Source organism: Schistocerca nitens, chromosome 1 (genome assembly GCF_023898315.1).
Source record: "Schistocerca nitens isolate TAMUIC-IGC-003100 chromosome 1, iqSchNite1.1, whole genome shotgun sequence".
Classification (NCBI taxonomy): domain Eukaryota; kingdom Metazoa; phylum Arthropoda; class Insecta; order Orthoptera; family Acrididae; genus Schistocerca; species Schistocerca nitens.
Window position 1 is genome coordinate 1,204,052,041 of NC_064614.1, and position 27,015 is coordinate 1,204,079,055.

The following is a 27,015-nucleotide window of genomic DNA, read 5'->3' on the forward strand; positions in this document are numbered from 1 at the left end:
CTGCATCAGCACATCAGGGATTCCATGCGACGGAGGGTGAATGCATGTATCCTCGCTAACGGAAGACATTTTGAACATTTCCTGTAACAGTGTTTGAAGTCATGCTGGTACGTTCTGTTGCTGTGTGTTTCCATTCCATGATTTTAATGTGATTTGAAGAGAAGTAATAAACTGAGTTCTAACATGGAAAGTAAGCGTTTCCAGACACATGTCCACATAAGATATTTTCTTTCGTTGTGTGTGAGGAATGTTTCCTGAAAGTTTGGCCGTACATTTTTGTAACACCCTGTATACAAGAACATACAATTAAGGTCAATATTTGACAGCCATATGAATAGCAAATAGACTCCATTGTTTTTATATAGAACTGGACAGCAGTTGGAAATGAGTCTGACCTAATGTTTACATGTTTTCAGGGATGCCATTCATATTTCATTGATATTTACTCTGAGGAGATGAAAACTGATAGCTTACTAGAGACCGAAAATTAATGGAAATGATGATGACAGACTTGGAACTGCAGTGATGTGTTCAAAATAATTTTCTGTGTTAATGTTCTATAAGGTGCCACCACCTTGGTGTTATGATTGTATCATGATAAATATGAAGTATCTCTACTTCAGGGTAAGTTTGATACAAAGCTGACAGTAAAGCAGAATTTCTGTGACACGGCCGAGAATCTACAAGGAAAATCGATTTCATACCACAAAATTAACAATTAAAAATAATCCAAAGTTTCAAGCTGATTTCCAAAGACAACAAGTGATGTAACTATCATGTAATCATTGCTGGAGACTTTTATCATCCAACAATTGATCGGAAAATTATAGTTTTGTTACTGGTGGACATACAAGACAGCTTGTGAACCATTACTATGAGCCTTCTCTGAAAACCACATAGAACAGATAGTTCAGAATCCCACACATGATGGAAATATATTGGATCTAATGGCAACAAATGCACCTGATCTCTTTGTGGATGCCCACATCGAAACTGGTATCAGTGACCATGGTGTAGTTGTGGCAACAATGATTACCAAAGTACAAAGGACAACTACTCTAAATAGGAAGGTATATATGGTAAGTAATCTAGATAAAAAGCAGTAGTGACATATCTCAATGAGGAACTTGAAACTATTAGTGCAGAACAGAAGCATGTAGACAGACTATGACTCAAGTTTAAAAGAATACTTGACCATGCACTGGATAGATATGTACCCAAGAGAATAGAGAATAGGTCATAGTAGGAGGGACCTAATGTGGTATATAGTCACTGAAAAGAAAATTCTAAAAAAACAAGACCTACTGCATAACAGGTGTAAAACAAAGTAGAGGGCTATAGATACAGAAATGCTGAATGAAATGCACTTGGCTGTCAAGACAGCAGTGCATGAAGCCTTCAATGACTACCAAAGCTGACTGCTGTGATATGGTCTTTCACAAAACCCAAAGAAATTCTGGTTGTATGTAAAGGCTGTTACCAACACCAAAGTCAGTGCTTAATCACTTGCAAATGATACAGGAACTGAAATGACATGAATGAAATAAGTGTTAGTGTCAGTGATGTTGAGCAACAACTGAAATCATAAAAAAAGGTCTAGGGCCTAATGGAACTCCTATCAGATTATATACTGAATTTGTGGCTGAGTTAGTCCTTCTCCTAACTATAATCTATCATACACCCCTCAAACAAAAAACCATGCCCACTAGTTGGATGAAAGCACAGGTCACATCCATTCACAATATAGGTAGTAGAAGTGATCCACAAAACTACAGTCCAGTATCATTGACATCAATTTGTTTAACAATCTTAGAACATATTTTGAGCTCAAAGATAATTAGGTATCTTGAACAGAATGACCTCTGTAATGTCAACCAGCATGGATTCCATAAACATCAATCATACGAAACCCAATTTGCACTTTTCTCACATTACATATTGAGAGCTTTGGATTATTATTTGCTGTTAAATTTTTTTATAAATGTAAAAACATGGGATCTAGAATATGTATGTGCTATATGACTGTATTATACTGTATATATAAAATGATGGACCCACAGTATAGAATTACTGCAATTAAATGTCCTGTAATTTAGGTACATAGATTATGTATGCCTCATAAAATCCATTCAGTTTACAGTATCTAAAATTTTGTAACTATGATGTTAATTTCCAGAAATGTTGTGGCTAAAATTTATTAGTTATCTTGGCAATACTATAGTTAGAATCAGCAAATATGTACTTGAGCTTATTCCATAGATGTACATCATAAGGTGCTAAATAAATAAATACATAAAAGCCAGTCAGGTAGAGGCAGTATTTCTTAATTTCTGAAAAACATTTGACTCACTACCACATCTACACTTATTGTCAAAGTATGATCATATGCGGGTATCAAGTGAAATTTATGACTAGAGTGATGATTTTTTGGTAAGGAGAATGCAGCTTGTTATCTCGATGGAGAGTCATTATCAGATGCAAAAGTAACTTCAGGTGTGCCCCAGGAAAGTTTATTGGGACCCTTGCTGTTCATTTTGTACATTAATGATCCTATGGACACTGTGAACAGTAATCTCAGACTTTTTGCTGACGATGCAGTTATCTACAGTGAATTACTGTCTGAATGAAGCTGCATAAATACTCAGTCAGATCTTGAAAGATTTCAAAGCGGTGTAGATTGGCAATGTGCTTGAAAGTTCAGAAATCTAAAATTCTGCATTTCACAAAATTAAAAAACAGTATCCTATGACTATAATATCAATGAGTCACAGGTAGAATCGGCCAACTCCTACAAATACCTGGGTTTAACACTTTGTAGAGACATGAAATGGAATGAGCACATAGACTCAGTCATGAATAAAGCAGGTGGTAGACTTAATTTTGTTTGTAGAATACTGGGAAAAATGCTGCCAGACTACAAATGAGATTGCTTACAAATCATTTGTGTGAACAGGTCTGGAATATTGATCAAGTGTGTGGGACTCATATCAAATAGCACTAACAGGTTATATTGAATGTGTATAGAGAAGAGCAGCACAGTTGAAACTGAACTGGCAGACTCTTGAAGATAGATGTAAACTAACCTGAGAAAGGTTACTGACACAGTTTCAAAAACCAGCTTCAAATGGTGAGTTTGGTAATACCATACAACCCTCTGTCTATCACTCACATAGGGATCATGAGGAAAAGATTATATAAATTACAGCTCACACAGAAACATTTACACAGTCATTCTTGCCACACTCAGTATGAGAATGGAATGGAAAGAAACCCTCTGCCATGCAATTCACAGTGGTTTTCAGAGTATGGCTGTAGATGTATGTGTAGGTGTAAAAATCCAGAAAAAGCAAAATAGGTGCTGGTGAACAGCTACCTCATACCAATACTGACCTATGGTATTGAAGTATGCACCCCCACAAAGAGAAAGCCAAAGACCACGCATCAGAGATGAAATTCCTTAGATCCACCTTTCAGAAGACCAAAATGGATAAGTTAAGCAATGTGGAGATAAGGAAGAACACTGGACTCAAGACATCCATTTTAAACCAAATTAGCACATCCAGACTACAGTGGTACTGGCATGCGATGAAGTTGCAGCCAACAAGATCAGCCCAAATAAATCAGGAAAGAAAAGTGGAAAGAAAACATGCTGTAGGAAGACCCAGAAACCACTGGGTGGATATGGTCAAGGAAGACCTCATGTCAGAGGAAGGACAATGGATATTGATCTCCATGACTGGTTATACATGGACAGAAGGAAATGGAAGTGGTTTATTAACAGATTAGAACTGTACAATGTTGTTGTTTTTATTGTTGTTGTTGTTGTTGTTGTTGTTGATGATGATGATGATGATGATGATGATGATGATGATGATGATAAAATACTTATTACTGAATATATGGAAATAATTCTTTATAGAAACTCAATACAACAGTATGAAGATCTCATTATTACCTTAAGTTTTATTCTTAGAGTCCAGAACACATATATTTGCATGTCTAAATGTGCAATTAGCATACCTGCTGATAGAATTATTTGTTGCCTTATAACAGGTGGTATAGGATTTATTTGTTTCTAGGCCCAGCAATTTGAGACTGCGTTGAAATGCTGACAAAAAGTCCTGTATTTCTTCATCCTCATCTGTTTTCTCAAATGTTACACGTTTCTTTGGTTCACAGCTTCTGGCACGTACTCTTCTGTTATTTCTCCTGTATTGAAACAGAAACAAACAAACAAACAAAAATTAATCTTCTATGAACGCTCACAAACATAGCCTCGAACTGCTGAATGATAGCTAGGTTGATGAGACATTAATGAGACTGAAGCATCCCAGCAGATTTGAGAGACTATAAGGCATTGATAAATAAGTGTTCATTGCTCATGAGACAACAATAAATTAAAGTAACATACATTAGTCAAAGAGTAAGTAAGATGCTACTCACAACCAATACTGTATGGTGTAAGTGCACTATATCTACCGATGCTAAGTTCTTTGATAACCTGGCAGAGACAGTCATTGGGCACTGTAGTGTTGACAATGCATGGCCTTTAAGTCTAATGTCCTGAAGCGGACTGACAGCCACAACCTCTTTTACATAAATGTTCTTGGAAGGTCTTGTTATTTCAAATGGGTCTAAAATAAAACACACTATCTTTGCACTTCCATCAGGCTGATACATTTAGCAGCAGTTTAAAAAACTAGAAATAATCAGATGCAAATGCTTGATATAGCATTTACACAGGGTGATGTTTACCACTAGAATTCAAGCAGATAAAATGCCAGAAAACTTCAACCATAAGGCATCACTTCTTCCAGAAACATCCGTATCATATAGTGTTGCCAGTTCATAAAGGAGCTCGGTCCAACGAGCAGACCTAGTATCCATGGCTACCGGGCTGTGGCCAGAGTTCACGTGAAAGACTGAACATGAGTAATAATAATAATAATAATAATAATAATAATAATAGCTTTATTCAACATTGAATGGTACACTGCACATGTACAAAGAAACAGTAACGATTAAAGTTATTTGTACAATACACAAGACAAGTTCTTCTGAATACGTCATTAATTTACAACAAAATTACAATAAGATGTTTGCTGATTTCTATTCACATAATTTCTCAAAGCATTTGTTGTTCTTCGTATAAGTATGGTACTCTTCTAATGTGTAGAAAGGGTGTTTTACTAAAAATTTCTTAATCTGATGTTTCAGTTTAATTGTAGGAAGAGCCATGACTGCACTAGGCAGTGCATTAGCTAATTTTATACCTGCGTACTGAGGCCCCTTTTCGTAAAGTGCTGTTCTGTGGCTGCCAATGTAAAAACTTTATTTATTTCTAGTATTGTACCGGCGGAAATCTGAATAAGTGTTTGGGTGCAGTCTTTTCATAAGCAATATGGCTTTTAGAATGTGTGTGTTTATAACAATTAACCCCTCTGTTTTTGGAAACAAGTTGCAACAAGATTCCCTATATTTTGCTCCACAGATTATTCTCACACCCCTTTTTTGAAGAATGAGTAACTTATCTAGATTAGCTTTGGTTGTTGCCCCCCAAATTTCAATACCGTAGTTCAAGTGAGAGGAGAAAAGAGCATGGCATGCAGTCTTTAGAACTACAGTGTCTCTACAGAACTTGCTAACAGTACTGATTGCAAATATACTTTTTGACAACTTAGTTGCTAGGGAGTCAATATGTGTGCCCATTTCAGGTTGCTTTGGATTGTTACACCAAGGAATTTTACACTAGACTCTTTCTTTACCAATTCATTGCCAATGTATAATTTAATTTCATTATTCAAACTACTTTTCTTAAACTCCATCAAACATGTTTCACTGGTGCTTACATTTAAGCAGCTTTCATTAAAAAACTGAACAATTTCTTTTGTCGCATTATTACACTCGGCCTCTAGTTCATTACATGATTCCTTTTTACACACAATTGGCTCTCATCAGCATACAGAACAATTTTGGAATTTATAGTACAGTATTTAATATCATTTACATAGATCAAGAACAGAAGGGGGCCCAACACCGAGCCCTGGAACAAGCCGTATTTTATGCAAGTGATCTCTGATTTGTAGACACCACTTTCTGTTTTAAGTAGAACAAACTGTTTTATATTGCTCATATAAAACTATTAGGTCATAAGCAGCACCTCTAATGCCCATGTTGCATAGCTTGTCTAATAGGATGTCAATATTAACACAAACAAAGGCTTTTTCCAGGTCTAGGTATACACCTGCCACATGTTCCTGGCTTTCGATACCCCCTAACACCACTTCAATTAGTTGAGCAGCTGCAGTGCTAGTTGATTTACCTTTTAGGACTCCATTTTGATTTTCAAACATCAGGTTGTGTTTGTTAAGAAAGTTTATAATCCTGTTGTATATAACTTTCTTAACTATTTTGGAAAAGACAGGAAGGATTGAGACTGGTCTGTAGTTTTCTATTTTGTTGTTATCACCTTTCTTAAAAATGGGTGTTACCTGTGCTATTTTTAGTCTGTCTGGAAAGGTGCCTGATTCTATTATATTGTTGACTGCTACAGACAGAGGTACAGAGACATTTTGGCTACAGGCTTTTAAAACATTAATATTTAGGCCATCATGCCCAGCTGAATTAGAGGGTTTTAGAGAGCTAATGATGCCCATTATCTCTGCACAGTTTGTGGGGGCTAGAGATATACTATGGTCACATATATTACCTTTAAAACTGTAGTGCATGTTTTTTATCTTTGTCATTTATGGCTTCCCCTGCAGAAGAAAAATATTCATTAAAAATATTTACAATTTCCAGTTGGTCTTTTATGAGCATGCCATTGTGGTTAATAGTAAAGTCCATACAGAATTTGTCATTGCAGTTTCTAAAACTGTTTACGACTGCCCAGATGCCAGCAGTTACGTTGTGTGAGTTTTGAAGCTTATTTGCAACATAGTTGCTCCTGGTCTGTGTGAGTAAGTCCTTATAGTGTGCTTGATATATTTTGAAGGCTTCCATTAGCTCAGGAATCTCTTTATTATTCAGCATTGCACCGTGGAGTAGTTTTAATTTTTCCCTCACTTAAGTGACATTACTATTTACCCAAATGTTTTTGTTTGTTTCTTTTTTGTGATTACAACTGGGCATGTGGTATCAAAGCAGTAATAGAAGTCAGCAGCAAAGCTATCATATGAAAAGCTATTATTTTCAACCATTTTATTTGTGCTAGCATGCAGTTTAGTCTGTTTATGTTGTCATTATACATAATTCTTTTAGTTACAAACTATTGCTTTGTGGTGACAGTGGGGGCCTCATGGAGCTCCAATTTAAGCTGTACTGCATGGTGATCTGAGATGGCTAGTTTTAAAACCAATGCACTGTGGGATAGGTGGGTCATGTGCAGGTGGCCTGTAAACACCGATAACTGTTATGTTATCTCTACCCCATTTTAGGTTTATTGCAGCAAATTCTGAGACTCCTTCCAAGCAGAAGGCACTCACATCAATAACATTAAAATTACTTTCATTTACAGTGAAAATTGCTACACCTCCCTCTGTCTTGTCTTTTCTACTGAAGGCTGCGCAGAATTTCATACACAGTGGTTGACTAATGCTAATCAGAGCTTCATTGTACCAATGTTCAGTTACAACTAATATATCGGGTTTGTCAATCCGTGAAATTACATCTAGATCATTATGTTTATTTCTAAGACTACCAAGATTCTGGTGTATGATTTTAAGGCTGAGTTTTACCTGCTGGACCTTAGAGTATATTTTGGACTAGTGATGAGGCCAGCAGGCTTTACAAGTTTCCCTGGCTTGCCAGTGGTGGCTGGTGTTGTGGCAGATTTTGTTGAGGTGGGTTGTACCAGCCCATGGCAATGGACTTCTTTTCATCATTTTGTGAACAAGTAGTGAGTAGTCATGTTAACACCTCAAAAAATTCAGCATGCAACCACAAAACTTGGTGATACTGTTAGTGTTTCACTACATATTTACCCTTCAATGTGACATGTATCTCCCAATGGGAGAGACCTCAGTTGTAGGAGTTTGAAGCTTGACTGTTCAGGAAACAGTTCACCTCAGAAATCAGCTCATTGTCACATGAGGTGTCACGTCAAAAGAAAACAGAGGGAGGAAGGAGGGTGAGCCAATATTAGATAGCTGGTTGGTTTGTGGGATTAAAGGGACCAGACTGCAACGGTCATCGGTCCCCAATATTAGATAGCCCAAAAATGTTAGAGAGAGAGAGAGAGAGAGAGAGAGAGAGAGAGAGAGAGTGTGTGTGTGGGGGGGGGGGGCTTGCTCCTTTATCTGGGGGGGGGGATGATTATTGGCTAGCTTACGAAGTCATCTTGATTGGCTTGGCACAGGTGTAATATTTTAACATTTCTGCTGCTGTACAGATTCTGTACCTTTCTTTCAATGCCTCTGATCAGTTGCAGAACACAGCAGAAAGTAGCCTTTGTCATGTACAAAATGTCATGCAAGATGCTGAAAACTGATCAGCGACTAATTTTCAGTTTTTCCATTCTCACCTCTTGTAACCCTGCCAGAAGCAGAAATGCATAAATCAGTATACACTAGGCTCTATCTGGCTATCCTTGCACCTATCGGTGCTGAATTAATGGAAGTGCCAATTACTGAGTGTCTTAAACTTAGTGTAAACACACAGGGATTATACTTTATTAAATCCAAAGATACATTCATTTTCATAGAAAACTTAGTCTTTGAGTGTGTCCAAAATTTCTAATTGTCACAATGACAATATGCAATGACAGTATTCTGTGTGACGTAATGGCTTTGCAAACATTAAACCTGTACTGCATGTATTTGATTGTTGTATAATGTACTCTGGGAAGATGTCTACAGCTGCAGCACCAGCAGTGTGAGGTATAATGTGTTCTCTTCCCCTGTGCCCTATTCTCCATCACTTTAATGATAACTTTCCTTTAAACTTTTAATTCTCTCTTCAGCTGTTAAAATTTGCTCATAAACAGTTGATGATGATGATGAAGTCGGTTTGTGGGGTACTCAACATCGTGGTCATCAGCGCCCATACAAGTTCCAGTCTTTCCATTTCCGGCCTCGCCATTATCCAATTGATGATGAGGACAACACAAACACTCAGTCCCTGGGTGAAGAAAATTCCCTACCTGCCAGGAATTGAACCCAGGACCTCGTGATCCAGAGGCAGACCACAAGCTGCAGACCATAAACAGTTGCTCATTCAACGCTGTACTCAGCGACAATGGCTTTCGGCAAAGAACCTCAGTTCAACTTACCTCTAACTTCCAGTGCTTGAGGCCTAGCATAATGTGTTCCTCTTGTGAGCCATCATACTGAATCATAAAGAAAGCCACAATTCCAAACATGTAAAGCATTGTTTAACATTATAATTATCTAACAACATTGTTGTGCAAAACAGTTCATTATTGTATGTGTTATCTCTGCTTGAGTGACTAGAGGCTGGATGCAGGGTGGATTACTGAGGGGCCAGATTACTGACGGGCCGGATTACTGAGGGTGAGATCAGTGAGAGTTTAGTGTAATTACAGATATGTCAAATGGGGTCATTAGGTGGAGTGCAGAATTGTACACCTTCTGGTACCAGTACACATGGATAATAAATGGCGGCAGATTAAAGGACTGCCCCAGACCGTCTTGGCCCACTGTTGTGTGGTACATGCTCTCGGGTGAACTTATCTTTGAAAGCCTTGCACTACTTGGCTATTTATAGACACTGAAGTACACTCTATTATTCCCGGGCATTGAAGTTGGGCTTGCACATGGACAGGTGCATTTTCCTAAAGTGGTGAGGTTCCCATTCTCCACTTGACCACCTATCACAAGTGCATTGACAGAGTGTGTGAGCACCAGAAGCATGGTTTGTATCGAGTGCTTCCTGGCCTGACAAAGTTACAGTGTTCTAACATTTGACTTAGTCATTAAATCTCCAGAATACTTTAATTGCAAAAAGATGTCCACCTCTAAAAGGATGTGTTTGTGTTTGGTTCAAGAAGAATCAAGATCTGTTATTTTCTGTGATTTATTTGTACGTTTTGTTCAATAAAACCTGTGTTACTGAAGAAGCAGGCTTACAACAGCCTCATCTGTGACATGGCAGTTTTCGAGCACCAGGGCCTCCATTCCTCTCATGATTCCTGGTACTTCTATGGTCTGCCATTTCTTTTTTCAGACTTGTTCCAGCTCCTGCAATACAAGGTGCTAAAAAAGTGTTGGAATATTTTGAGGGGTGGTAGTACCCAAAAAAAGTCTTGTAAACAAGGGTTCTAAAATGCATACTTTAAAAGCTGTGAGCACTTGTTCATCTTTGATAGAGCAAAATGCATCTCTTCCACTGCAAGCTCTTTCCTTTTATGTTTTGGGAGGAGACAGTATGGGCCAACACAAGAAAAAAATATCCCGTAAACATGAGCTCTAAAATGCTCTCCTTCAGAGCTATAAGGACTTGCACTTGTTAAATAGAAGAGATTTGTTTCATGGCATTGAAGATGAACAATTGCTCATAGCTCTTACAGTGTGCATTTAGAGCTCATGTTTACTGGATATTTTTACCCATATTGGTCCCTACTACCTCCTCCCAAAATAGGGAAAGCAAAAAGCTTGAAGAAGAAGAGAGATTTTTCATAGTATCTATGATGAACAAGTGCTCATAGCTCTTAAGGTATAAATTTTGGAGCCTATACTTACTAGACATTTTTTCCTTGTATTGGTAGGTACTAACACCTCCAAACACCCTGTATATGATGGTGCATTTGCTGTACACTTCCACCAACTTGGCATGAATTGTTGCAGCGTTGTCCCCCTTCAAAAGCACAAAATGTATTAACACACAATACTCCACTTTATCAGTGAGCTGTACCATTTTTTTTCTCCTCTAGTGGTGTACTACAGTACTAAGGCATGAGGACTTCAGTGTGTAGGAGGACTGCAGACATAAACCTGTATATATGAACAAATTAACTGTGTAACTTTTACTTTTTATAATGTAATAGTTAAAACTTTATGACTACCCCTTGTATCAGCAACAAATACCATGAAGGAACATGTACTGTGAAGAGTGTATGAATTGCAGGGTTCTTAAGAGGTCTCTGCAACATTTGCAGTTATCTATTGTGAGGGAGGAACTGTATGGCTTAGAACTTAAGCAGCATGGAAAGCAGCACAGAACCATAATCAGCCACAGCCTGTCAATGCTTCTGCCTACACAGCAACATCAGGAGAAGCTGCCACCCACTTCTGCAAACTGTCAGCTGGGCCTGGAACAGTGACTGACTGCCACATCATAACAGCCAAGCCAAGGTCAGTATCCTGTGTTTCAGAGGTTTCTAATTGACACAGAAACATAGCTCTCCCAGAAACTCAGCCCTGGGCAGAGGTTTTTACACCCACAGGTCCAGCCTGTCATCATCAGTACAGATCGGACATACTATGACGCATAGCCTGTGCTAGCCATCACTGAACTTATGACATAGCCACAACTGCCATCTCAGGGCCATGAACCAACAACTGTCCTCTGATTGTCTGAGCCAGGGCAGCCAGCAAGCTGGGCTGCCTTCATGGTCCAGGCAATGAATTGAGTTCCAATCAGCTCCTAACCTTGGGGAACCACTGCTGCTCTCCAGCTGTTCTGTGTTCATCATACAGATAGCCCTGCTGGGCATGCCTACCCAACCCTGGCTACCTCATGCTGCCAGTGTATCTGTATCAGCATGGTAGGGTCCGAGAGATGTCACCTGCCGCTTACTCATACACTGCTCTATGTTTACTGGCAACAGACTGGCTGCCTGCATTGTCTGTACCTCTACCAATCTGCAGCAGAGAGCCACTCGTCCCTACCTTCCTGATATCCCTTCTAATGAATAAATACTTTAGATTCTTAACCCCAGAACATTATTACATAAGATGACAGAGAAAGAAAAATGGAAAGTCAGTTAACATCCTTGTCTTTTTGTCAAGAAAATGATTTATTCTTCTCAGTGTAAAATATGCAAAATTGAGCTGCTTAATTAGTTTATCCATATGTAGACTACATTTTGACTTGAGGTCTCAGGTCTGCTGCCAAATTACACTTTTTATAATGTAATCTGGGGGCTGACCCAAGAATCATTTACTGAACGTATCAAACAGGAATGCCTGAAGAATTACATTTCGAATTTGTTATCAAGCTGGACCACAAGATATTTTACACAGTGCGTATCATTTGGTCTACTTCTATTTCTGGTACTGACAGGTAATCTTTGCACTCTCGCACCAGCGTATGAATCTTCATGAGATTAACATTTAAATGGTTTCTTGTGAACCAGTTACTGGCCAATTCAATCATCGCCTGGGCTGCATCTCATAAGGTATAGTATGAGACTTCATTTAGTAAGTGTATGTCATGAGTAAATTTTAGTTTTTAAAATCTTCTTTAAGGTCACTGGAAGATCATTAATTTAGGTTACGGACAGAAATGGATCAAATACCAGTGTGGAGTCAACATGTGTCCACTCATTCTGAGCTTAGTTTTATTATTGTGACAGTCTGTTAATGTGACCCTCTTCTCTCTTTTATGAAGGTAAGCCTCTAATGATCCACAATGGATCCATAACACTTTAGTTTTTTAAGCAGAATTTGGTGGTCCACACAATCAAAGGTGTTGGCAAGGTCATAGAATATTACAAGATAATTTTACTTGTTTAATGCTGTCAGGATTTCATTTGTGATGTCTTCCAGGCCTTCTCTTTGGTTAACTGTTTATCAAACCCAATATTTTCTACTCAGAAAAAATGTGACAATGTTCTGTCACATGTCACTTTCTCAAAAACTTTTCAAAAGACTGGAGAAGTGAAATGGGTGGGTAATTAGAGGTAGTTTCTGTTTTATAGGTGGAAGTGTTGAACAGCATATTTAAGCTGCCGTTAGTCATTGACCGCTTAAAGATAGTCCTGTCAATTCCACATAAGATGTTAATACTCTGATGGTAATACAATCAATGCTAGAGGCGCTACCACTTTTTAGGGGTCAAATTTTACAATCACGTAAGGGGTTTCACTTTCTTTGTAGTCAATGTATCTCTGTTGGTGTTTGCAGTGTCTTCTAAAGGAAATCAGATGCATCTCCAGCTGCTTGCTTATCAGTAGGCACATTGTTTGCTGTCACTAGGAGGAAGTAATCATTGAATTTGGTGGCCAATGATTTCAGTTTCCATCATTTTTATCAACAACAACATTCTAGGAAGAAAATTTCATTTGAATCTCAAAATTGTTTATTTTCTATCTGTAGCTTAGCTTTTTAAATAACAGGATTTAATAAGACTGGTGGTTGTGGAGCTTCAATTATTGACTATTATGTGTCCTCCATATTGGATACAGCTTTCCATTCATAGTGCATGATGATTAACACCCTTGGGTTAGCTATCCCCTGTAAATGCTTCTGTTTAATTTTACCCTTAAATGCGTTAATAAGACTTACTCAGGAAAGTCCAAGATGGAATAAACACTATTATGAAAAATGATAAATTGTACTTACCACATACAGGTGGTGCTGAGTCACAGACAGACACAGTGAAAAGACTGCTAAGCATTTAAGCTTTTGGACAAAAAGCATGTGTGCGAATGGACGAGCATGTGCACGCTCCCTCTCTCTCTATTTTCGAAGCAGAACTTTTTATCCAAAAGCTTACATGTTTGGCTGCCTTTTCATTGTGCCTGTCTGCAACCCATCGCCTCCTCCATGTCTAGAGTAGCAATCTGTCCCTTTTATAATACTGTTAATAAGACTTACTCTGCACAAATTCACAAGTCCCTTAGAAGGTGGCCTGCACCTGAAAAGTCACAGCACTGTCCATCTGTCATTTTAGACAAAGTGCCACTAATTGCTTCACGTGAAGGACAGATTACATACAGACTATCAAAACTGATTGATTGATTGTTCAGCAGCCTGATGTATGGCACAGATCACATACACTATCATATTATGAAGCCCCTGACTGTGCCTGTAAGTATAAGTTTCAGTGGATTCCATGTAAATATGAAATTTTTTTTCTATCATGTCAATATACACAGCATGGAAAAGCTGATGAAGATGTCAATACTGGAGGAAACAGTATGCAATGTTGAAGTCTGTTATTTTCACTGTATTTGAATGACAGATGTCCGTCCCCGGTAGCTGAGTGGTCAGCACGACAATGTCAATCCTAAGGGCCCGGGTTCGATTCCCGGCTGGCTTGGAGATTTTCTCCACTCAGGGACTGGGTGTTGTGTTGTCCTAATCATCATCATTTCATCACCATCAATGTGCAAGTCACTGAAGTGGCATCAAATGGAAAGACTTGCACCCGGCGAATGGCCTACCTGACGGGAGGCCCTAGTCACAAGACATTTACATTTTTAATGACAGATATCACAAGAAGGTTGAGGTCTAAGATTATAGATGTAGGTTGTGTCATTGGAATGTGCAGACTGTGTCCCCCTAGAAATAAGGTACACCAAAATCTCTAAGAAAAGAGTTGGGTAGAAAATAGGGCCCTCAAAGCCTTACTTATCAACATCTTAGACATAAGATACAGTAACATTGTGCGAAATAGTTTGTGCTAAATGAATACGGCAGTCAATTAGTAGCATTTATTATCTTGTCAACTATTAATCAGTATGTGAGAAAAACCAAAGAGCAGTACACATAATTTTTAAATATAACCAAGACTTTGTTAGCTCTATCATGACTCAGGCTGACTTGCGTGTAGCAGTATTGCTTATGTTGAACAGATAGTGCAAAATGTAGTTTTCAGTTATAAAGGCATGTTCCAGGAACTTTTACTCATTATATGTGAATTAGGTAACTGTTCTCAGTCCATTACAATATAAGCCCCACTTACAAAGTTTGCTTGGCCCTTACACTTAAGCTGCAGTGGAAGTGTTCACATATCACGTTACACCTTCTTCCAGGTGTTAAGTGTACCAGCCTACCTTTCAGTGTTTACTTTCACCCACTCTGTGAAACCCCAATTACTCCCAACACATTCATAAGCACTGACACTCTGGTAACTGTGTGTTCTGAGCGAGTTAATATGTGTAGCTGAATTTCTATGCAAAGTTTTCAGTATCTGTTCAGAGTTTGGGTCTCACACTTGAAATGTTTCCATACATTTGCTGGTGTGGTCTCTTGTTTGTTTTTGACTTTGTTTTGTGCCCAGTTATTTGATAGGATTTACATCAGAGAATTATTCTCATATATTTTCTGTGCATATGAAGTCAGAATAAATTTCATATTTGTGATGAAAATGACATATCCTTGTAGATTTGAAGGGGAAGATATCCTGGAGAAACCCCCTAAGAGTGGTGGTGAGGATAAATTCCATAATGCAGACTATACTAACAACTCTTCTACAGAATGTTAAAGTAGCAGTCCACAGACAACTACACAAGTACATACCATCAGTCCCACCCATTTTACAGTCCTTCAGAAGCTGAACAGTCTGTGATGTGGTGGTGAAATACTTGTGAAACACGCATATTTTATCTAAACATTCTATTGAAGGAAATGGGATTTTTGTCTGTTTACACAAGGGTTTGATGATTCAGTTTCAAGACACAATGTGAACTAGTGAATCGTTATCCATATTTATGACTGAAGACCTGACAATGTTGTAATGGAAATGGTGGTGGAATATAAATAATGGTAAGAATACAGGAAAAATCTCATCATATAGTGGTCGATAGCCACATACACGACTGCAAACACTGCTGTACCTATGCTTAGAGATGTTTCAGTCTATATTATGTGACTATTGACCACTCAACTCCTCCACTACCGTGTGAGTTGTTACTTTTTAGCAGAAGAAATTTAGCAGATTTCATTGTACAACAAGGCAAATGAAACAGATTTCTAGCAGTTTCAAATGACAAAGTGGAAAAAGATACAAAATTTGGAGAATCTTATTGGTCTTTGCATTCTCAAGGCTTGGCCAAAATTACAATTGCAAAAACATTACTTTTGAACACTACAGTTTTCGGTGAATTTGCCCTGATAGTGTTTTACATTAATTTGGATAATGTTTCACTTTCGTGACAACTCTGACAGCACTGAAGGAGACTCTTTACTCAATCTTGTGAATATTATCAATTCATTTGAACATTGTTGCATAATCTGTCCATATTTATTAAGATCTACTGTTCAAACAGAAACTGTGTCTAACACAATTTATTCTATCCAACTGAAATAGGTTTGGAATAAAGCTATTTGTGCTGTGAACCTTTTTTTAGATTGCCTTTGCAAATTAGGATGGATTGCAACTCACCACCTAAAGGAGGCACTGAGTAACAGATGGGCACATTTAAAAGTAGATTGTTGGATGTTTTGCGCACGCGCGCGCTCACACACGCACACACACAATTATCAGTTGTCAATGAAATTCACCAACAGCTGTGTAATTGAGATGCTATTTTATTTTAACTACCAGTTTTGGCATTCCACTATGCCATCTTCATGCCCCACATGCATGTCTCAAAAATAAATGATAGTATCACACAGTGGCACATATTCCCGGATGTCATGAATTCAAAACCGTATCCCAGGTGCTTCATTCGAAGACTTGACTGCAACTTAGCACACCCGCATTCCACAAAAACTATTGTCTCTGGGTGCTGTGGCACCACTGAGGTATGTAGTGATCCCGGCTAGGGTGGATAATGGACAGTACAGAAGAAGTGTGCGGCAGGATGAACCATCAGGGTAGGGGTGGAGGAAGATTTATTTATTTATACTATTTTTCATCCTTAGAACATTCAGCACAACACTATCCAATATGTCAGATACATTAGAGAAAAAAATTAAATAGAGTGCTTGATTTGTGATAGTATGCACCAGTGTACTGTACTGGAACCTCTTGACGAAAAAAAATGAGAACTGCAGATTCAGAGATGTGGTATGATTTTCTACAAGTACAAATTTTCTGTACACTTTTAAAATTCACAAAAATCTGTTAAAATAATGTTTTAAGAAGTCTAAATTTCGCCCCCCCCCCCCCCCCCCCCCCCGGAAGATCACAGCACTGGAACATTCTTTTTTACAAATCAAATACTATGTACATACATAAAAGATATACAGAGTAGGGCAGGATTATGTGAGGATAGGGCAGTAGGGCAGGAAGTCAGCCATGGCTGTATCAATGGAATCATCCCAGCTATCCATTTAGCAGCTTTAGAAAACCACAGAAAACCCGTGACAGGATGGTCGAAGAGAGGGTACAAATCACATTTCTCCTGAGCAAGAGTTCAGAAATATTAACACAGGCTCAGCCTTCTGGCTCGATACATGATTTTCAACGAAAATAGTGCTGGCTGTGGGTGTGTGCAGGGACAGGATAGTGGCACCTGGAGGGGATGGACTACCAAAGATTGAGGCTGGGGGAAGGGGGGTTAAAAGGACCAACGATATATTGCAGGGAAAAAAATTGGGGTTGGTGTGAATGCCCATGGCACAGGCTGTGAAATAATTGTTGAAGTCAAGCACACAGTATTTTGTGGCATGCTTGGCAACTGGGTGGTCCAGCTGTCATTTTGCCACAGTTTGGCAGTGACCATGAATGCAAACACCAGTGTGTTGGTGGTTATGCCCACACAGAGTGCTACAGCTAAGTTTGTAGGCTTATGTGTATGCTATCTCAGGGTTGCCCCATGTTTAATTGGGTAGGAAATGCCTATGACAGGACTGAATTAGGTGGTAGGGGAAGGATGTACCACACCTCCACCACTCCTCTGCTTCCTAAAATTCATAAATCCAACAGAGAGAATCTCTGCCCTTTCTGAGCGATACTTTACCTTTAACTTGCTCTCCCATATAGAAGACAATAACCATTTTCTCTGCTGACTCTTCACAGATCCTGTCCCTTTATTGCTCGATGGCCTGCTTGTTACTGTCGACATCACCTCCCTTTACACCATCCATGGCCTTGACACCATTGAACACTTGATAGCATGACTGTCTCCATATCTACAACCTCCTGCCTGGCCACCTCGACCTACTATATCCTCACCCATAATTACCTCTCCTTGAAGGTATGATCCACAAACATATCTGTGGTAGAGATATGGTTAGATGCATGGCACTGTCCTAGGTCGACATATTCATGGGTCTGTAGAGGAATCATTCCTAGCTGTCCACCAGGCTCAGGTTTATTGATGACATCTTTAGAAAATGGTTCACAGGTGGGGGTATCCTATCCACACTCCTCCAGAACCTTGGCACCTTCTCCACCCATTCTCTTCATATGGTCCTCTTCAAACCACCAAGGCACCCTCCTCAATTACACATCAGCCTCATGGACAGATCCATCAGTACCTCTGTCCTCATCAAATCTAAAAGCCTTCAACAACATAATCATTTTGACAGCTGCAACTAGGGGATGATAGTTACCAGTCTGTGTAACTTGTGCCTGTATGAATATGTGTGTGTTTCTTCACATGACTTTGTTCAGTAGCTAATAATATGCTTCTAACTTTACTTGTCTGCTGGTCAGTGCCTCCTCTATGTTGTGAGTAGTAATCTACCATAATTCATATTGTTATAACATTCCAGATTTTACAGATACATATGTTAAGGTGGATGTTTGAGAAATGTGTGAACTGGCCTGACCTGTCAGAACAAGTGCAGTATGCACAACAAAACTGTATGCACTGGAATCATTACATCAGATAAAAGTGGCGACTCCAATTGCATCTTTTTACTCATTTTCTATACTTTTTTTACCCTACCTTATTTCAAGGGGATGCTGGTGCAGTCAAACATTTTTCATTAGTTAACCAAGGTAAAATTAGGGTGTTTTAGTAACTGATAGTAATTAATCAGTAAGTTGGAGATTGTTTTATGAGTGTGGACTTCTTTTCTGTCAGTAACAAAGTTGAGACATACAGAAGTGTTAATGGCACTGACTGGAATGCTTTATCAGAACAGCAACTAAGAAATGATGTTAAGGAAATGTGAACCATTCAAAAGTAAGATGGTGGTGAATCAGAGATTCACATTTAAAGCTGGCTTTACATTACAGATGAGTGGATGAGCATTGAGGGCTCAACCTGCACCTTTGTAAACCCACAGCCAGCACAAAAGTGCAAGTATACCATGCTCATGAACTATGATGCTACGTGACATCATTCTTTCAGTTCTGTTTTCCAGATTTAACATGAGCATTCGTACTGGTTACTCTACTCTCTCTCTCTCTTCAGAACTTTAATGTTCTCAGCTTTGGCTTGTTCCTAGATTTGATTGTAGTTTATCGATTGTAACGTTACTGGTAAAGTGTTACATGCAAATAAACACTGGTCACTGTTTTATGGATATATATACTGATTTTCAGGGTTCTGTTTACTTATATTCCTTCTTTACACCCAAAATGTATAGAATTAGATCCTTTCAAATGAAAAAGCATTATTGCATACTTTATGACACCAAAGTGATACCTGTAAAACTAATTTGATGATAACACCCACACAAAAATCTATTCTTTCGTAAATGAACCATTACAGCAGAGTTAAATGAAAACAAGAACATTTTGTTGTAGTTCTTTCTGTACAAATAGTTAATAGATAATCCAGACATTACAGGATTTCTTCCAGAAATTGATAAATTCCTCCTTGAACATATGTCTCATACAACCAGATGAAGTGCATCGGGAAAGTGAATCTTTGAAAAAGTTGGTAAAATTATTTTGAGTAAAATTGACTGTTTTATAATGATGTCAGTTACTTGATTTCTTTCTTGAATTATTCTTATTTGAAAGAGTGGGAAATCATTTTCAAATCATGACTTCTGCAGTTCAAAAGCTGTTCCACTTCATATACTTTTAGGATGACCAATGAATGATTAATGAATCCATTTATAATAGAATAGGTCAAAAAGGCATGCAAGCAAATTTAATCATAGTTAGTTGCTCAGAAGTTTCACAGTGTACAACATGCAAATGACTGTGCCATGTATTGTGTAAATGCAGTGCTGCAACCAAGCAAATACCTTGATAACTAGAGAACAATTCACTAATAGTGTAACAGTACTTGGAGTAGCTACTTTGTTAGACGTACAAGGAGGGTGGACAAAAATATGGACACACCAAAAACACAGCACATTACCATGCCTAATATGGTGTACAAAAACTGCTGGCATTCAAAACATCTACCAGTCATCTCAGAATGGATGAAATATTTCGGGGAATATTACACTACTCTTCTCGCAAAACACGGCAAGTTCAGGTAATAATTAAAGAGCTGGATAGCAATCGCACACCCTTCTATCCAAAGTGGACCACAAAGGCTCGATAATACTGAGGTCTGGTGACTGGTGGCTAGGGGTAACGTGACAATTCATCCTAGTGCTCACAAAACCAGTCCTGGATGATACATGCTATCAGAATCTTGCAGAGTAACTATGGGGCTTCGTGGAATACCACAATATGGCTTCCCAAATCACCATCCCCCACCCCCTCCCCTCCCGCATGTTTTGCTCAGGTTTTATGGCTTCAGCACCATATTTTTCCTGTTACAGACACAACAACAATGAGTGATATTGGTATTCCAGCTTTCTCTGCAATTCCCAACTTCTGGAGCTCCCTTCAAGTTGTTTTGGTGCTGAAAGGGTTTGTGAGGGTGCTGTTTGGTTCTGCAATGACTTTCGCAGCTGTCATCCCTTTATGTTTCATCACAGTCCTGTTCAGTGACTGTGTGTCGCGATCACTCAGTACACGCTTTCATCCACTTTGTGACTTAGTGGATGATTTTTTTCCTGTTTTTCCTGTATGTGGTATAGATCTTCGATATGGTGTCTCTTGAAACACCACAACTTTACTGACCATGACTGATCTTTGCAACATTTTGAGGACATTGCACAGGTGCCATACATGGTCAAATACAACAAGCAACTTGGAGGCTTGGCTAACATTTGCATTTGCATTCAAGCATTCATTTCTCGCGGTGTTTCCAAATTTTTGTATGATGCATTAAGACAGTGGTGCTGCCTGCACATGGTATGCTGACAATAAAATTACTGATAAATGCAACCAAAGATTGGAAAGCAAAACCGGGTGCATTGTTTGTGTTTAGCAGCTCACATGAGGAAGTGTGTGACAAAATACAGCACTTACCATACATTTTAAATCATCTACTGAAATTTACCTCTATTCATTGTGCAATGACTTTTCAACTGCTTCACTGCTACATGAACTTCCATTCTTGAACTTAATCATAATTAAAATATGTTGTTGGTAAAACAAATTTTTAAATACACAAACTTGTAGAAAAAAATACCATGATATTGCAGTACAAGAGAAGTAGTGTGGTGATTAAAGGCTTCTTAAATAATGTTTATTTCTTATGCTTCAATTGAGTAAAATGAGTCCTAAATGCATAATTTTGTGTCCATTGTTACAGAAGTGGATTTGCTGATGGTGAATAGAAGTGCATGAGCTGATAAATTAATCTGCAGTAGGGAAATGTTTTCCATAATCCACATGACTACACTAGGTAAATATAGCACCAGTACTGAAAAGCATGTTTTATATACGGTTGTTGTTGTTGTGGTCTTCAGTCCTGAGACTGGTTTGATGCAGCTCTCCATGCTACTCTATCCTGTGCAAGCTTCTTCATCTCCCAGTACCTACTGCAACCTACATCCTTCTGAATCTGCTTAGTGTATTGATCTCTTGGTCTCCCTCTACGATTTTTACCCTCCACGCTGCCCTCCAGTGCTAAATTTGTGATCCCTTGATGCCTCAAAACATGTCCTACCAACCGATCCCTTCTTCTAGTCAAGTTGTGCCACAAACTTCTCTTCTCCCCAATCCTATTCAATACCTCCTCATTAGTTACGTGATCTACCCACCTTATCTTCAGCATTCTTCTGTAGCACCACATTTCGAAAGCTTCTATTCTCTTCTTGTCCAAACTAGTTATCGTCCATGTCTCACTTCCATACATGGCTACACTCCATACAAATACTTTCAGAAACGACTTCCTGACACCTAAATCTATACTCGATGTTAACAAATTTCTCTTCTTCAGAAACGCTTTCCTTGCCATTGCCAGTCTACATTTTATATCCTCTCTACTTCGACCCTCATCGGTTATTTTACTCCCTAAATAGCAAAACTCCTTTACTACTTTAAGTGTCTCATTTCCTAATCTAATTCCCTCAGCATCCCCCGACTTAATTTGACTACATTCCATTATCCTCGTTTTGCTTTTGTTGATGTTCATCTTATATCCTCCTTTCAAGACACTGTCCATTCCGTTCAACTGCTCTTCCAAGTCCTTTGCTGTCTCTGACAGAATTACAATGTCATCGGCGAACCTCAAAGTTTTTACTTCTTCTCCATGAATTTTAATACCTACTCCGAATTTTTCTTTTGTTTCCTTTACTGCTTGCTCAATATACAGATTGAATAACATCGGGGAGAGGCTACAACCCTGTCTCACTCCTTTCCCAACCACTGCTTCCCTTTCATGCCCCTCGACTCTTATAACTGCCATCTGGTTTCTGTACAAATTGTAAATAGCCTTTCGCTCCCTGTATTTTACCCCTGCCACCTTCAGAATTTGAAAGAGAGTATTCCAGTCAACATTGTCAAAAGCTTTCTCTAAGTCTACAAATGCCAGAAACGTAGGTTTGCCTTTTCTTAATCTTTCTTCCAAGATAAGTCGTAAGGTCAGTATTGCCTCACGTGTTCCAACATTTCTACGGAATCCAAACTGATCTTCTCCGAGGTCGGCTTCTACCAGTTTTTCCATTCGTCTGTAAAGAATTCGCGTTAGTATTTTGCAGCTGTGACTTATTAAACTGATAGTTCGGTAATTTTCACATCTGTCAACACCTGCTTTCTTTGGGATTGGAATTATTATATTCTTCTTGAAGTCTGAGGGTATTTCGCCTGTCTCATACATCGTGCTCACCAGATGGTAGAGTTTTGTCATGACTGGCTCTCCCGAGGCCATCAGTAGTTCTAGTGGAATGTTGTCTACTCCCGGGGCCTTGTTTCGACTCAGGTCTTTCAGTGCTCTGTCAAACTCTTCACGCAGTATCTTATCTCCCATTTCGTCTTCATCTACATCCTCTTCCATTTCCATAATATTGTCCTCAAGTACATCGCCCTTGTATAAACCCTCTATATACTCCTTCCACCTTTCTGCCTTCTCTTCTTTGCTTAGAACTGGGTTTCCATCTGAGCTCTTGATATTCATACATGTGGTTCTCTTCCCTCCAAAGGTCTCTTTAATTTTCCTGTAGGCAGTATCTATCTTACCCCTAGTGAGACAAGCCTCTACATCCTTACATTTGTCCTCTAGCCATCCCTGCTTAGCCATTTTGCACTTCCTGTCGATTTCATTTTTGAGACGTTTGTATTCCTTTTTGCCTGCTTCATTTGCTGCATTTTTATATTTTCTCCTTTCATCAATTAAATTCAATATTTCTTCTGTTACCCAAGGATTTCTATTAGCCCTCGTCTTTTTACCTACTTGATCGTCTGCTGCCTTCACCACTTCATCCCTCAGAGCTACCCATTCTTCTTCTACTGTATTTCTTTCCCCCATTCCTGTCAATTGTTTCCTTATGCTCTCCCTGAAACTCTCTACAACCTCTGGTTCTTTCAGTTTATCTAGGTCCCATCTCCTTAAATTCCCACGTTTTTGCAGTTTCTTCAGTTTCAATCTGCAGTTCATAACCAATAGATTGTGGTCAGAATCCACATCTGCCCCAGGAAATGCCTTACAATTTAAAACCTGGTTCCTAAATCTCTGTCTTACCATTATATAATCTATCTGAAACCTGTCAATGTCTCCAGGCTTCTTCCATGTATACAGCCTCCTTTCATGATTCTTGAACCAAGTGTTAGCTATGATTAAGTTATGCTCCGTGCAAAATTCTACAAGGCGGCTTCCTCTTTCATATATACGGTACAGTACAATATTGTATCACTGGAAAGGTATAAAGAAAAGCTTGAAACAATGACTGAGATACTTATACAAAGCACAGCAAAAACCAAAGACATGAAAATCTATGCGAAGAGAGAAAAACTGTAACACTGCTAGACAGCCATAGTAGACTCGTGCCCGAACACAAAATAAAGAAGCTGAATTGAAAGTAAGTGGCATGGAGCATGGAACTCCACTACACAACAGTTTAAAATGCATCTTCATAACGTGGGAGTCACGAATATTGTTTACCAATTTACTAACAGGAAAGAAAACTTTCTGTAAAAGCACTGAAGGATATACTACCAGGAAACCCTGAAACTGGAATATTTTGTAGTTTATAAACCAAAATGTAGGCATCAACATACTCAAAGACTCGTGTGTTATCTAATATAGGTTTTCTGAGTTTACATTTCATTTTTAGTTGTTATAACATAAAGGTTGTTTAAGTGGTGTGGGCAGCTGGCTACACTGTTAGTTTGTTAACAACATTGATTCACAAATTACCATCTTCCAACCATTACAACTCAGGCTATGCTACAGATCAGTCTGTCTCACAAATGAGATTTTGTTGGGAGGAGGGGTACTATAACCCTACAGCCAAACACTGATGAAAAATAGACATGTGTCCAAACAGAAATCCTTTGGCAAATAGGAAATATAGACAAAACCATATAGCAATGTGCCAACTACAACATTTATGTCAGTGACATCTTTTACAATGCATATTTTTAAAAATTTATGGATTACGTACAAAGCACTGAGGAAAATTTATATTTCTTAAGAAACCCTAAATGTAGTCAGTGAAGTGACAAACAAAAAGCTCCACAGCATACAGTTTCAATCTTCCGCATTCATTAAACACAATGAAATGAAAGTGCATGTCTCAATAACGAAAATATCTCAGCAATTGTGGAAGTGTCAGAGGAATCACAGGGTGAAACTTATTAAGGTTGGTGAACTGTTTCTGAAATACGGTGCTATAGAAAAATGTTGATGATTAGAATGGATAGATCAAGTAAATTTCTGAAAGACATCAAATCAGATTGTGAGGAAAAGAGAGATACGTTTCAAGTTGACTAAAATAATAACTTGTTAGGACATATCCCGACGTGACAAGGAATAGCTAATCTGGTAAATGGTGGGAGATTTGATGATGACATCAAGGCTTGAATACAGCAGACAGGTTCAAAAGGACATAGGCTACAGTACTTATGCAGAAACTAGTATGAAATGATTTACACGAGACAGATGAATGTGATGAGGCACTTTAAAGCAGATGCTCGTCACCACCAACAACACACTATTTTGTGGGGAACAAATGTGCAGCACATCAACCTAGCTTCAAGTTACAAAAAAGGGCTACTTGAAGTAAAACAAAAAGGCAACAGGGCAGCTCACATCACTGACTTGTTTAAAAACATTTGCCATTATCCAACTATTAAGTAAATACATGGACATGAGACCTGATCCAGTTACCATTTACACCTCAATAAAGACAAAGTTTAAACTCAAAGTGATATCCTACATAATGGAATCATGATATACAACACACTTCCATAAGAGATCAAAGACTAGAATGAATTTCATGCCTTCACAAAAGTTGTAAAGATCTGTTAATTAAATAAGTAAATCATTTCAATGAATTTTCATCTCAAACAATCATCTGTCATGAAGAAGTCGTCCTGCTGGAGAACTGTCTACAGAGTTCTCTACTTTCCTAACAGTCATTGTAACTTTCATTTCACTCTTCTCCTGTTTCATTAGCAAACAAGCTTTCAAAAGTGCTACACCAACCAGAATCTTTCCCCCATTATTTTATTAGTGTCACTATTATTGAGTCTGTTTTGTAATAACTAATCAATAGCATTCTTAAGGCTTTCATTATTTTATCAACATAATTAGTGTTACTATTATTAATAATCCGGCACGTAAGGCCCTAATGTGGTCTCGCTAAATAAGCAACAAATAAATAATAAACTACGGAAATATCACACTGTTATTGAGAAGACTCAATGTGAAATAGAGCAGGACCATAAACCAAACATATATGTAATCTAATATTTACAAAGAGTGTGTGTTTTGCTTCTGTGCATATTTAAATTATGTATTCTTTCGACAACATCCATACAATGCATTTTGTCCACGTACTGGATAAATAAATAAAAAATGGTCACGTAGTATCCTATGATTTTTTGGTTACGCTGAAATTTAAATAAGTTTTCTCTCTATTTCCTGTACAACTTGTCCCCGTTTCTGGACGGTTTGAAGCAACCCATAAAATACGGTGTACAGAACTGAATTTCAGCAACTCCACCACCAATAACTCTGAATAGTAACACACAATGAACATGAAAAGTTCGCTGAAACATTTACAAGCTGATTATGCAAACTAACTCAATGCGATTCGAATCTGTAATTCGACTCCTATACGTACTTTTCAAATATGTCACTGTCATAACGTAAACTAAGACTACTCTTTGGTCTGTTATACGACCTATCACATAGGTCATTCGCGTTTAGAGTTGACTTCGTAACATGTTCTTTTGTGTACGTTGCGTCTGAATGCTCTGATTCATCTTCAGATGAATTATAATCAAAATCCTTTAAATCATCACATGGTTCACTGTAGAGATCAAAATCGTTATCATATCCACCACAATGCGACGGAATAAATGAACTTTCAGACTCATTGGGAGTTTCCATAGTCCCCACAATAACTTCATCCTATTTACGCCGGTAACGCCCCTTCCCTAACCCCCACCAACATCCTTTGTTTTCATAGCAAGTATGTGCAAACATTATCCTTGAAAGACACATATGTTTTCAACATTGACGTTGGGTGTATCTTCCGCATCATTGGAACAATTGCCAGTAAATGAGAAAGGTACATATTTCAAATAATCCGGAATGATATAGGCATTTACTATCGGCGCCAGATCTGTCCGCAGCACCATATAGTCAATGCAGGCTGCTCATTCCACAGTTACGAATTCATTACTATCCTAAAATTTCGAATACTGCTGCAGATGATGAAAAGCTCTCTGGTTTCCAGGTGGATTACAGAGAGG

The 27,015-nt window shown here is 38.4% G+C and overlaps 1 protein-coding gene across 1 annotated transcript in view; it reads right to left on the reverse strand.

Moving 5' to 3' along the window:
• LOC126239574 (trichohyalin-like) overlaps positions 1 to 26,691 on the reverse strand; it is a 155,688-nt gene extending 128,997 nt beyond the window's left edge. The window contains exons 1-2 of the mRNA XM_049947871.1: positions 26,382 to 26,691; positions 4,021 to 4,209 (exon numbers count right to left, since the gene is read on the reverse strand). Of these exons, the coding sequence (XP_049803828.1) occupies positions 4,021 to 4,209; positions 26,382 to 26,650 (458 nt within the window). The 5' untranslated portion in view covers positions 26,651 to 26,691. The remainder of the gene's footprint in view (positions 1 to 4,020; positions 4,210 to 26,381) is intronic.
• Between the last annotated feature and the right edge of the window lie 324 nt (positions 26,692 to 27,015).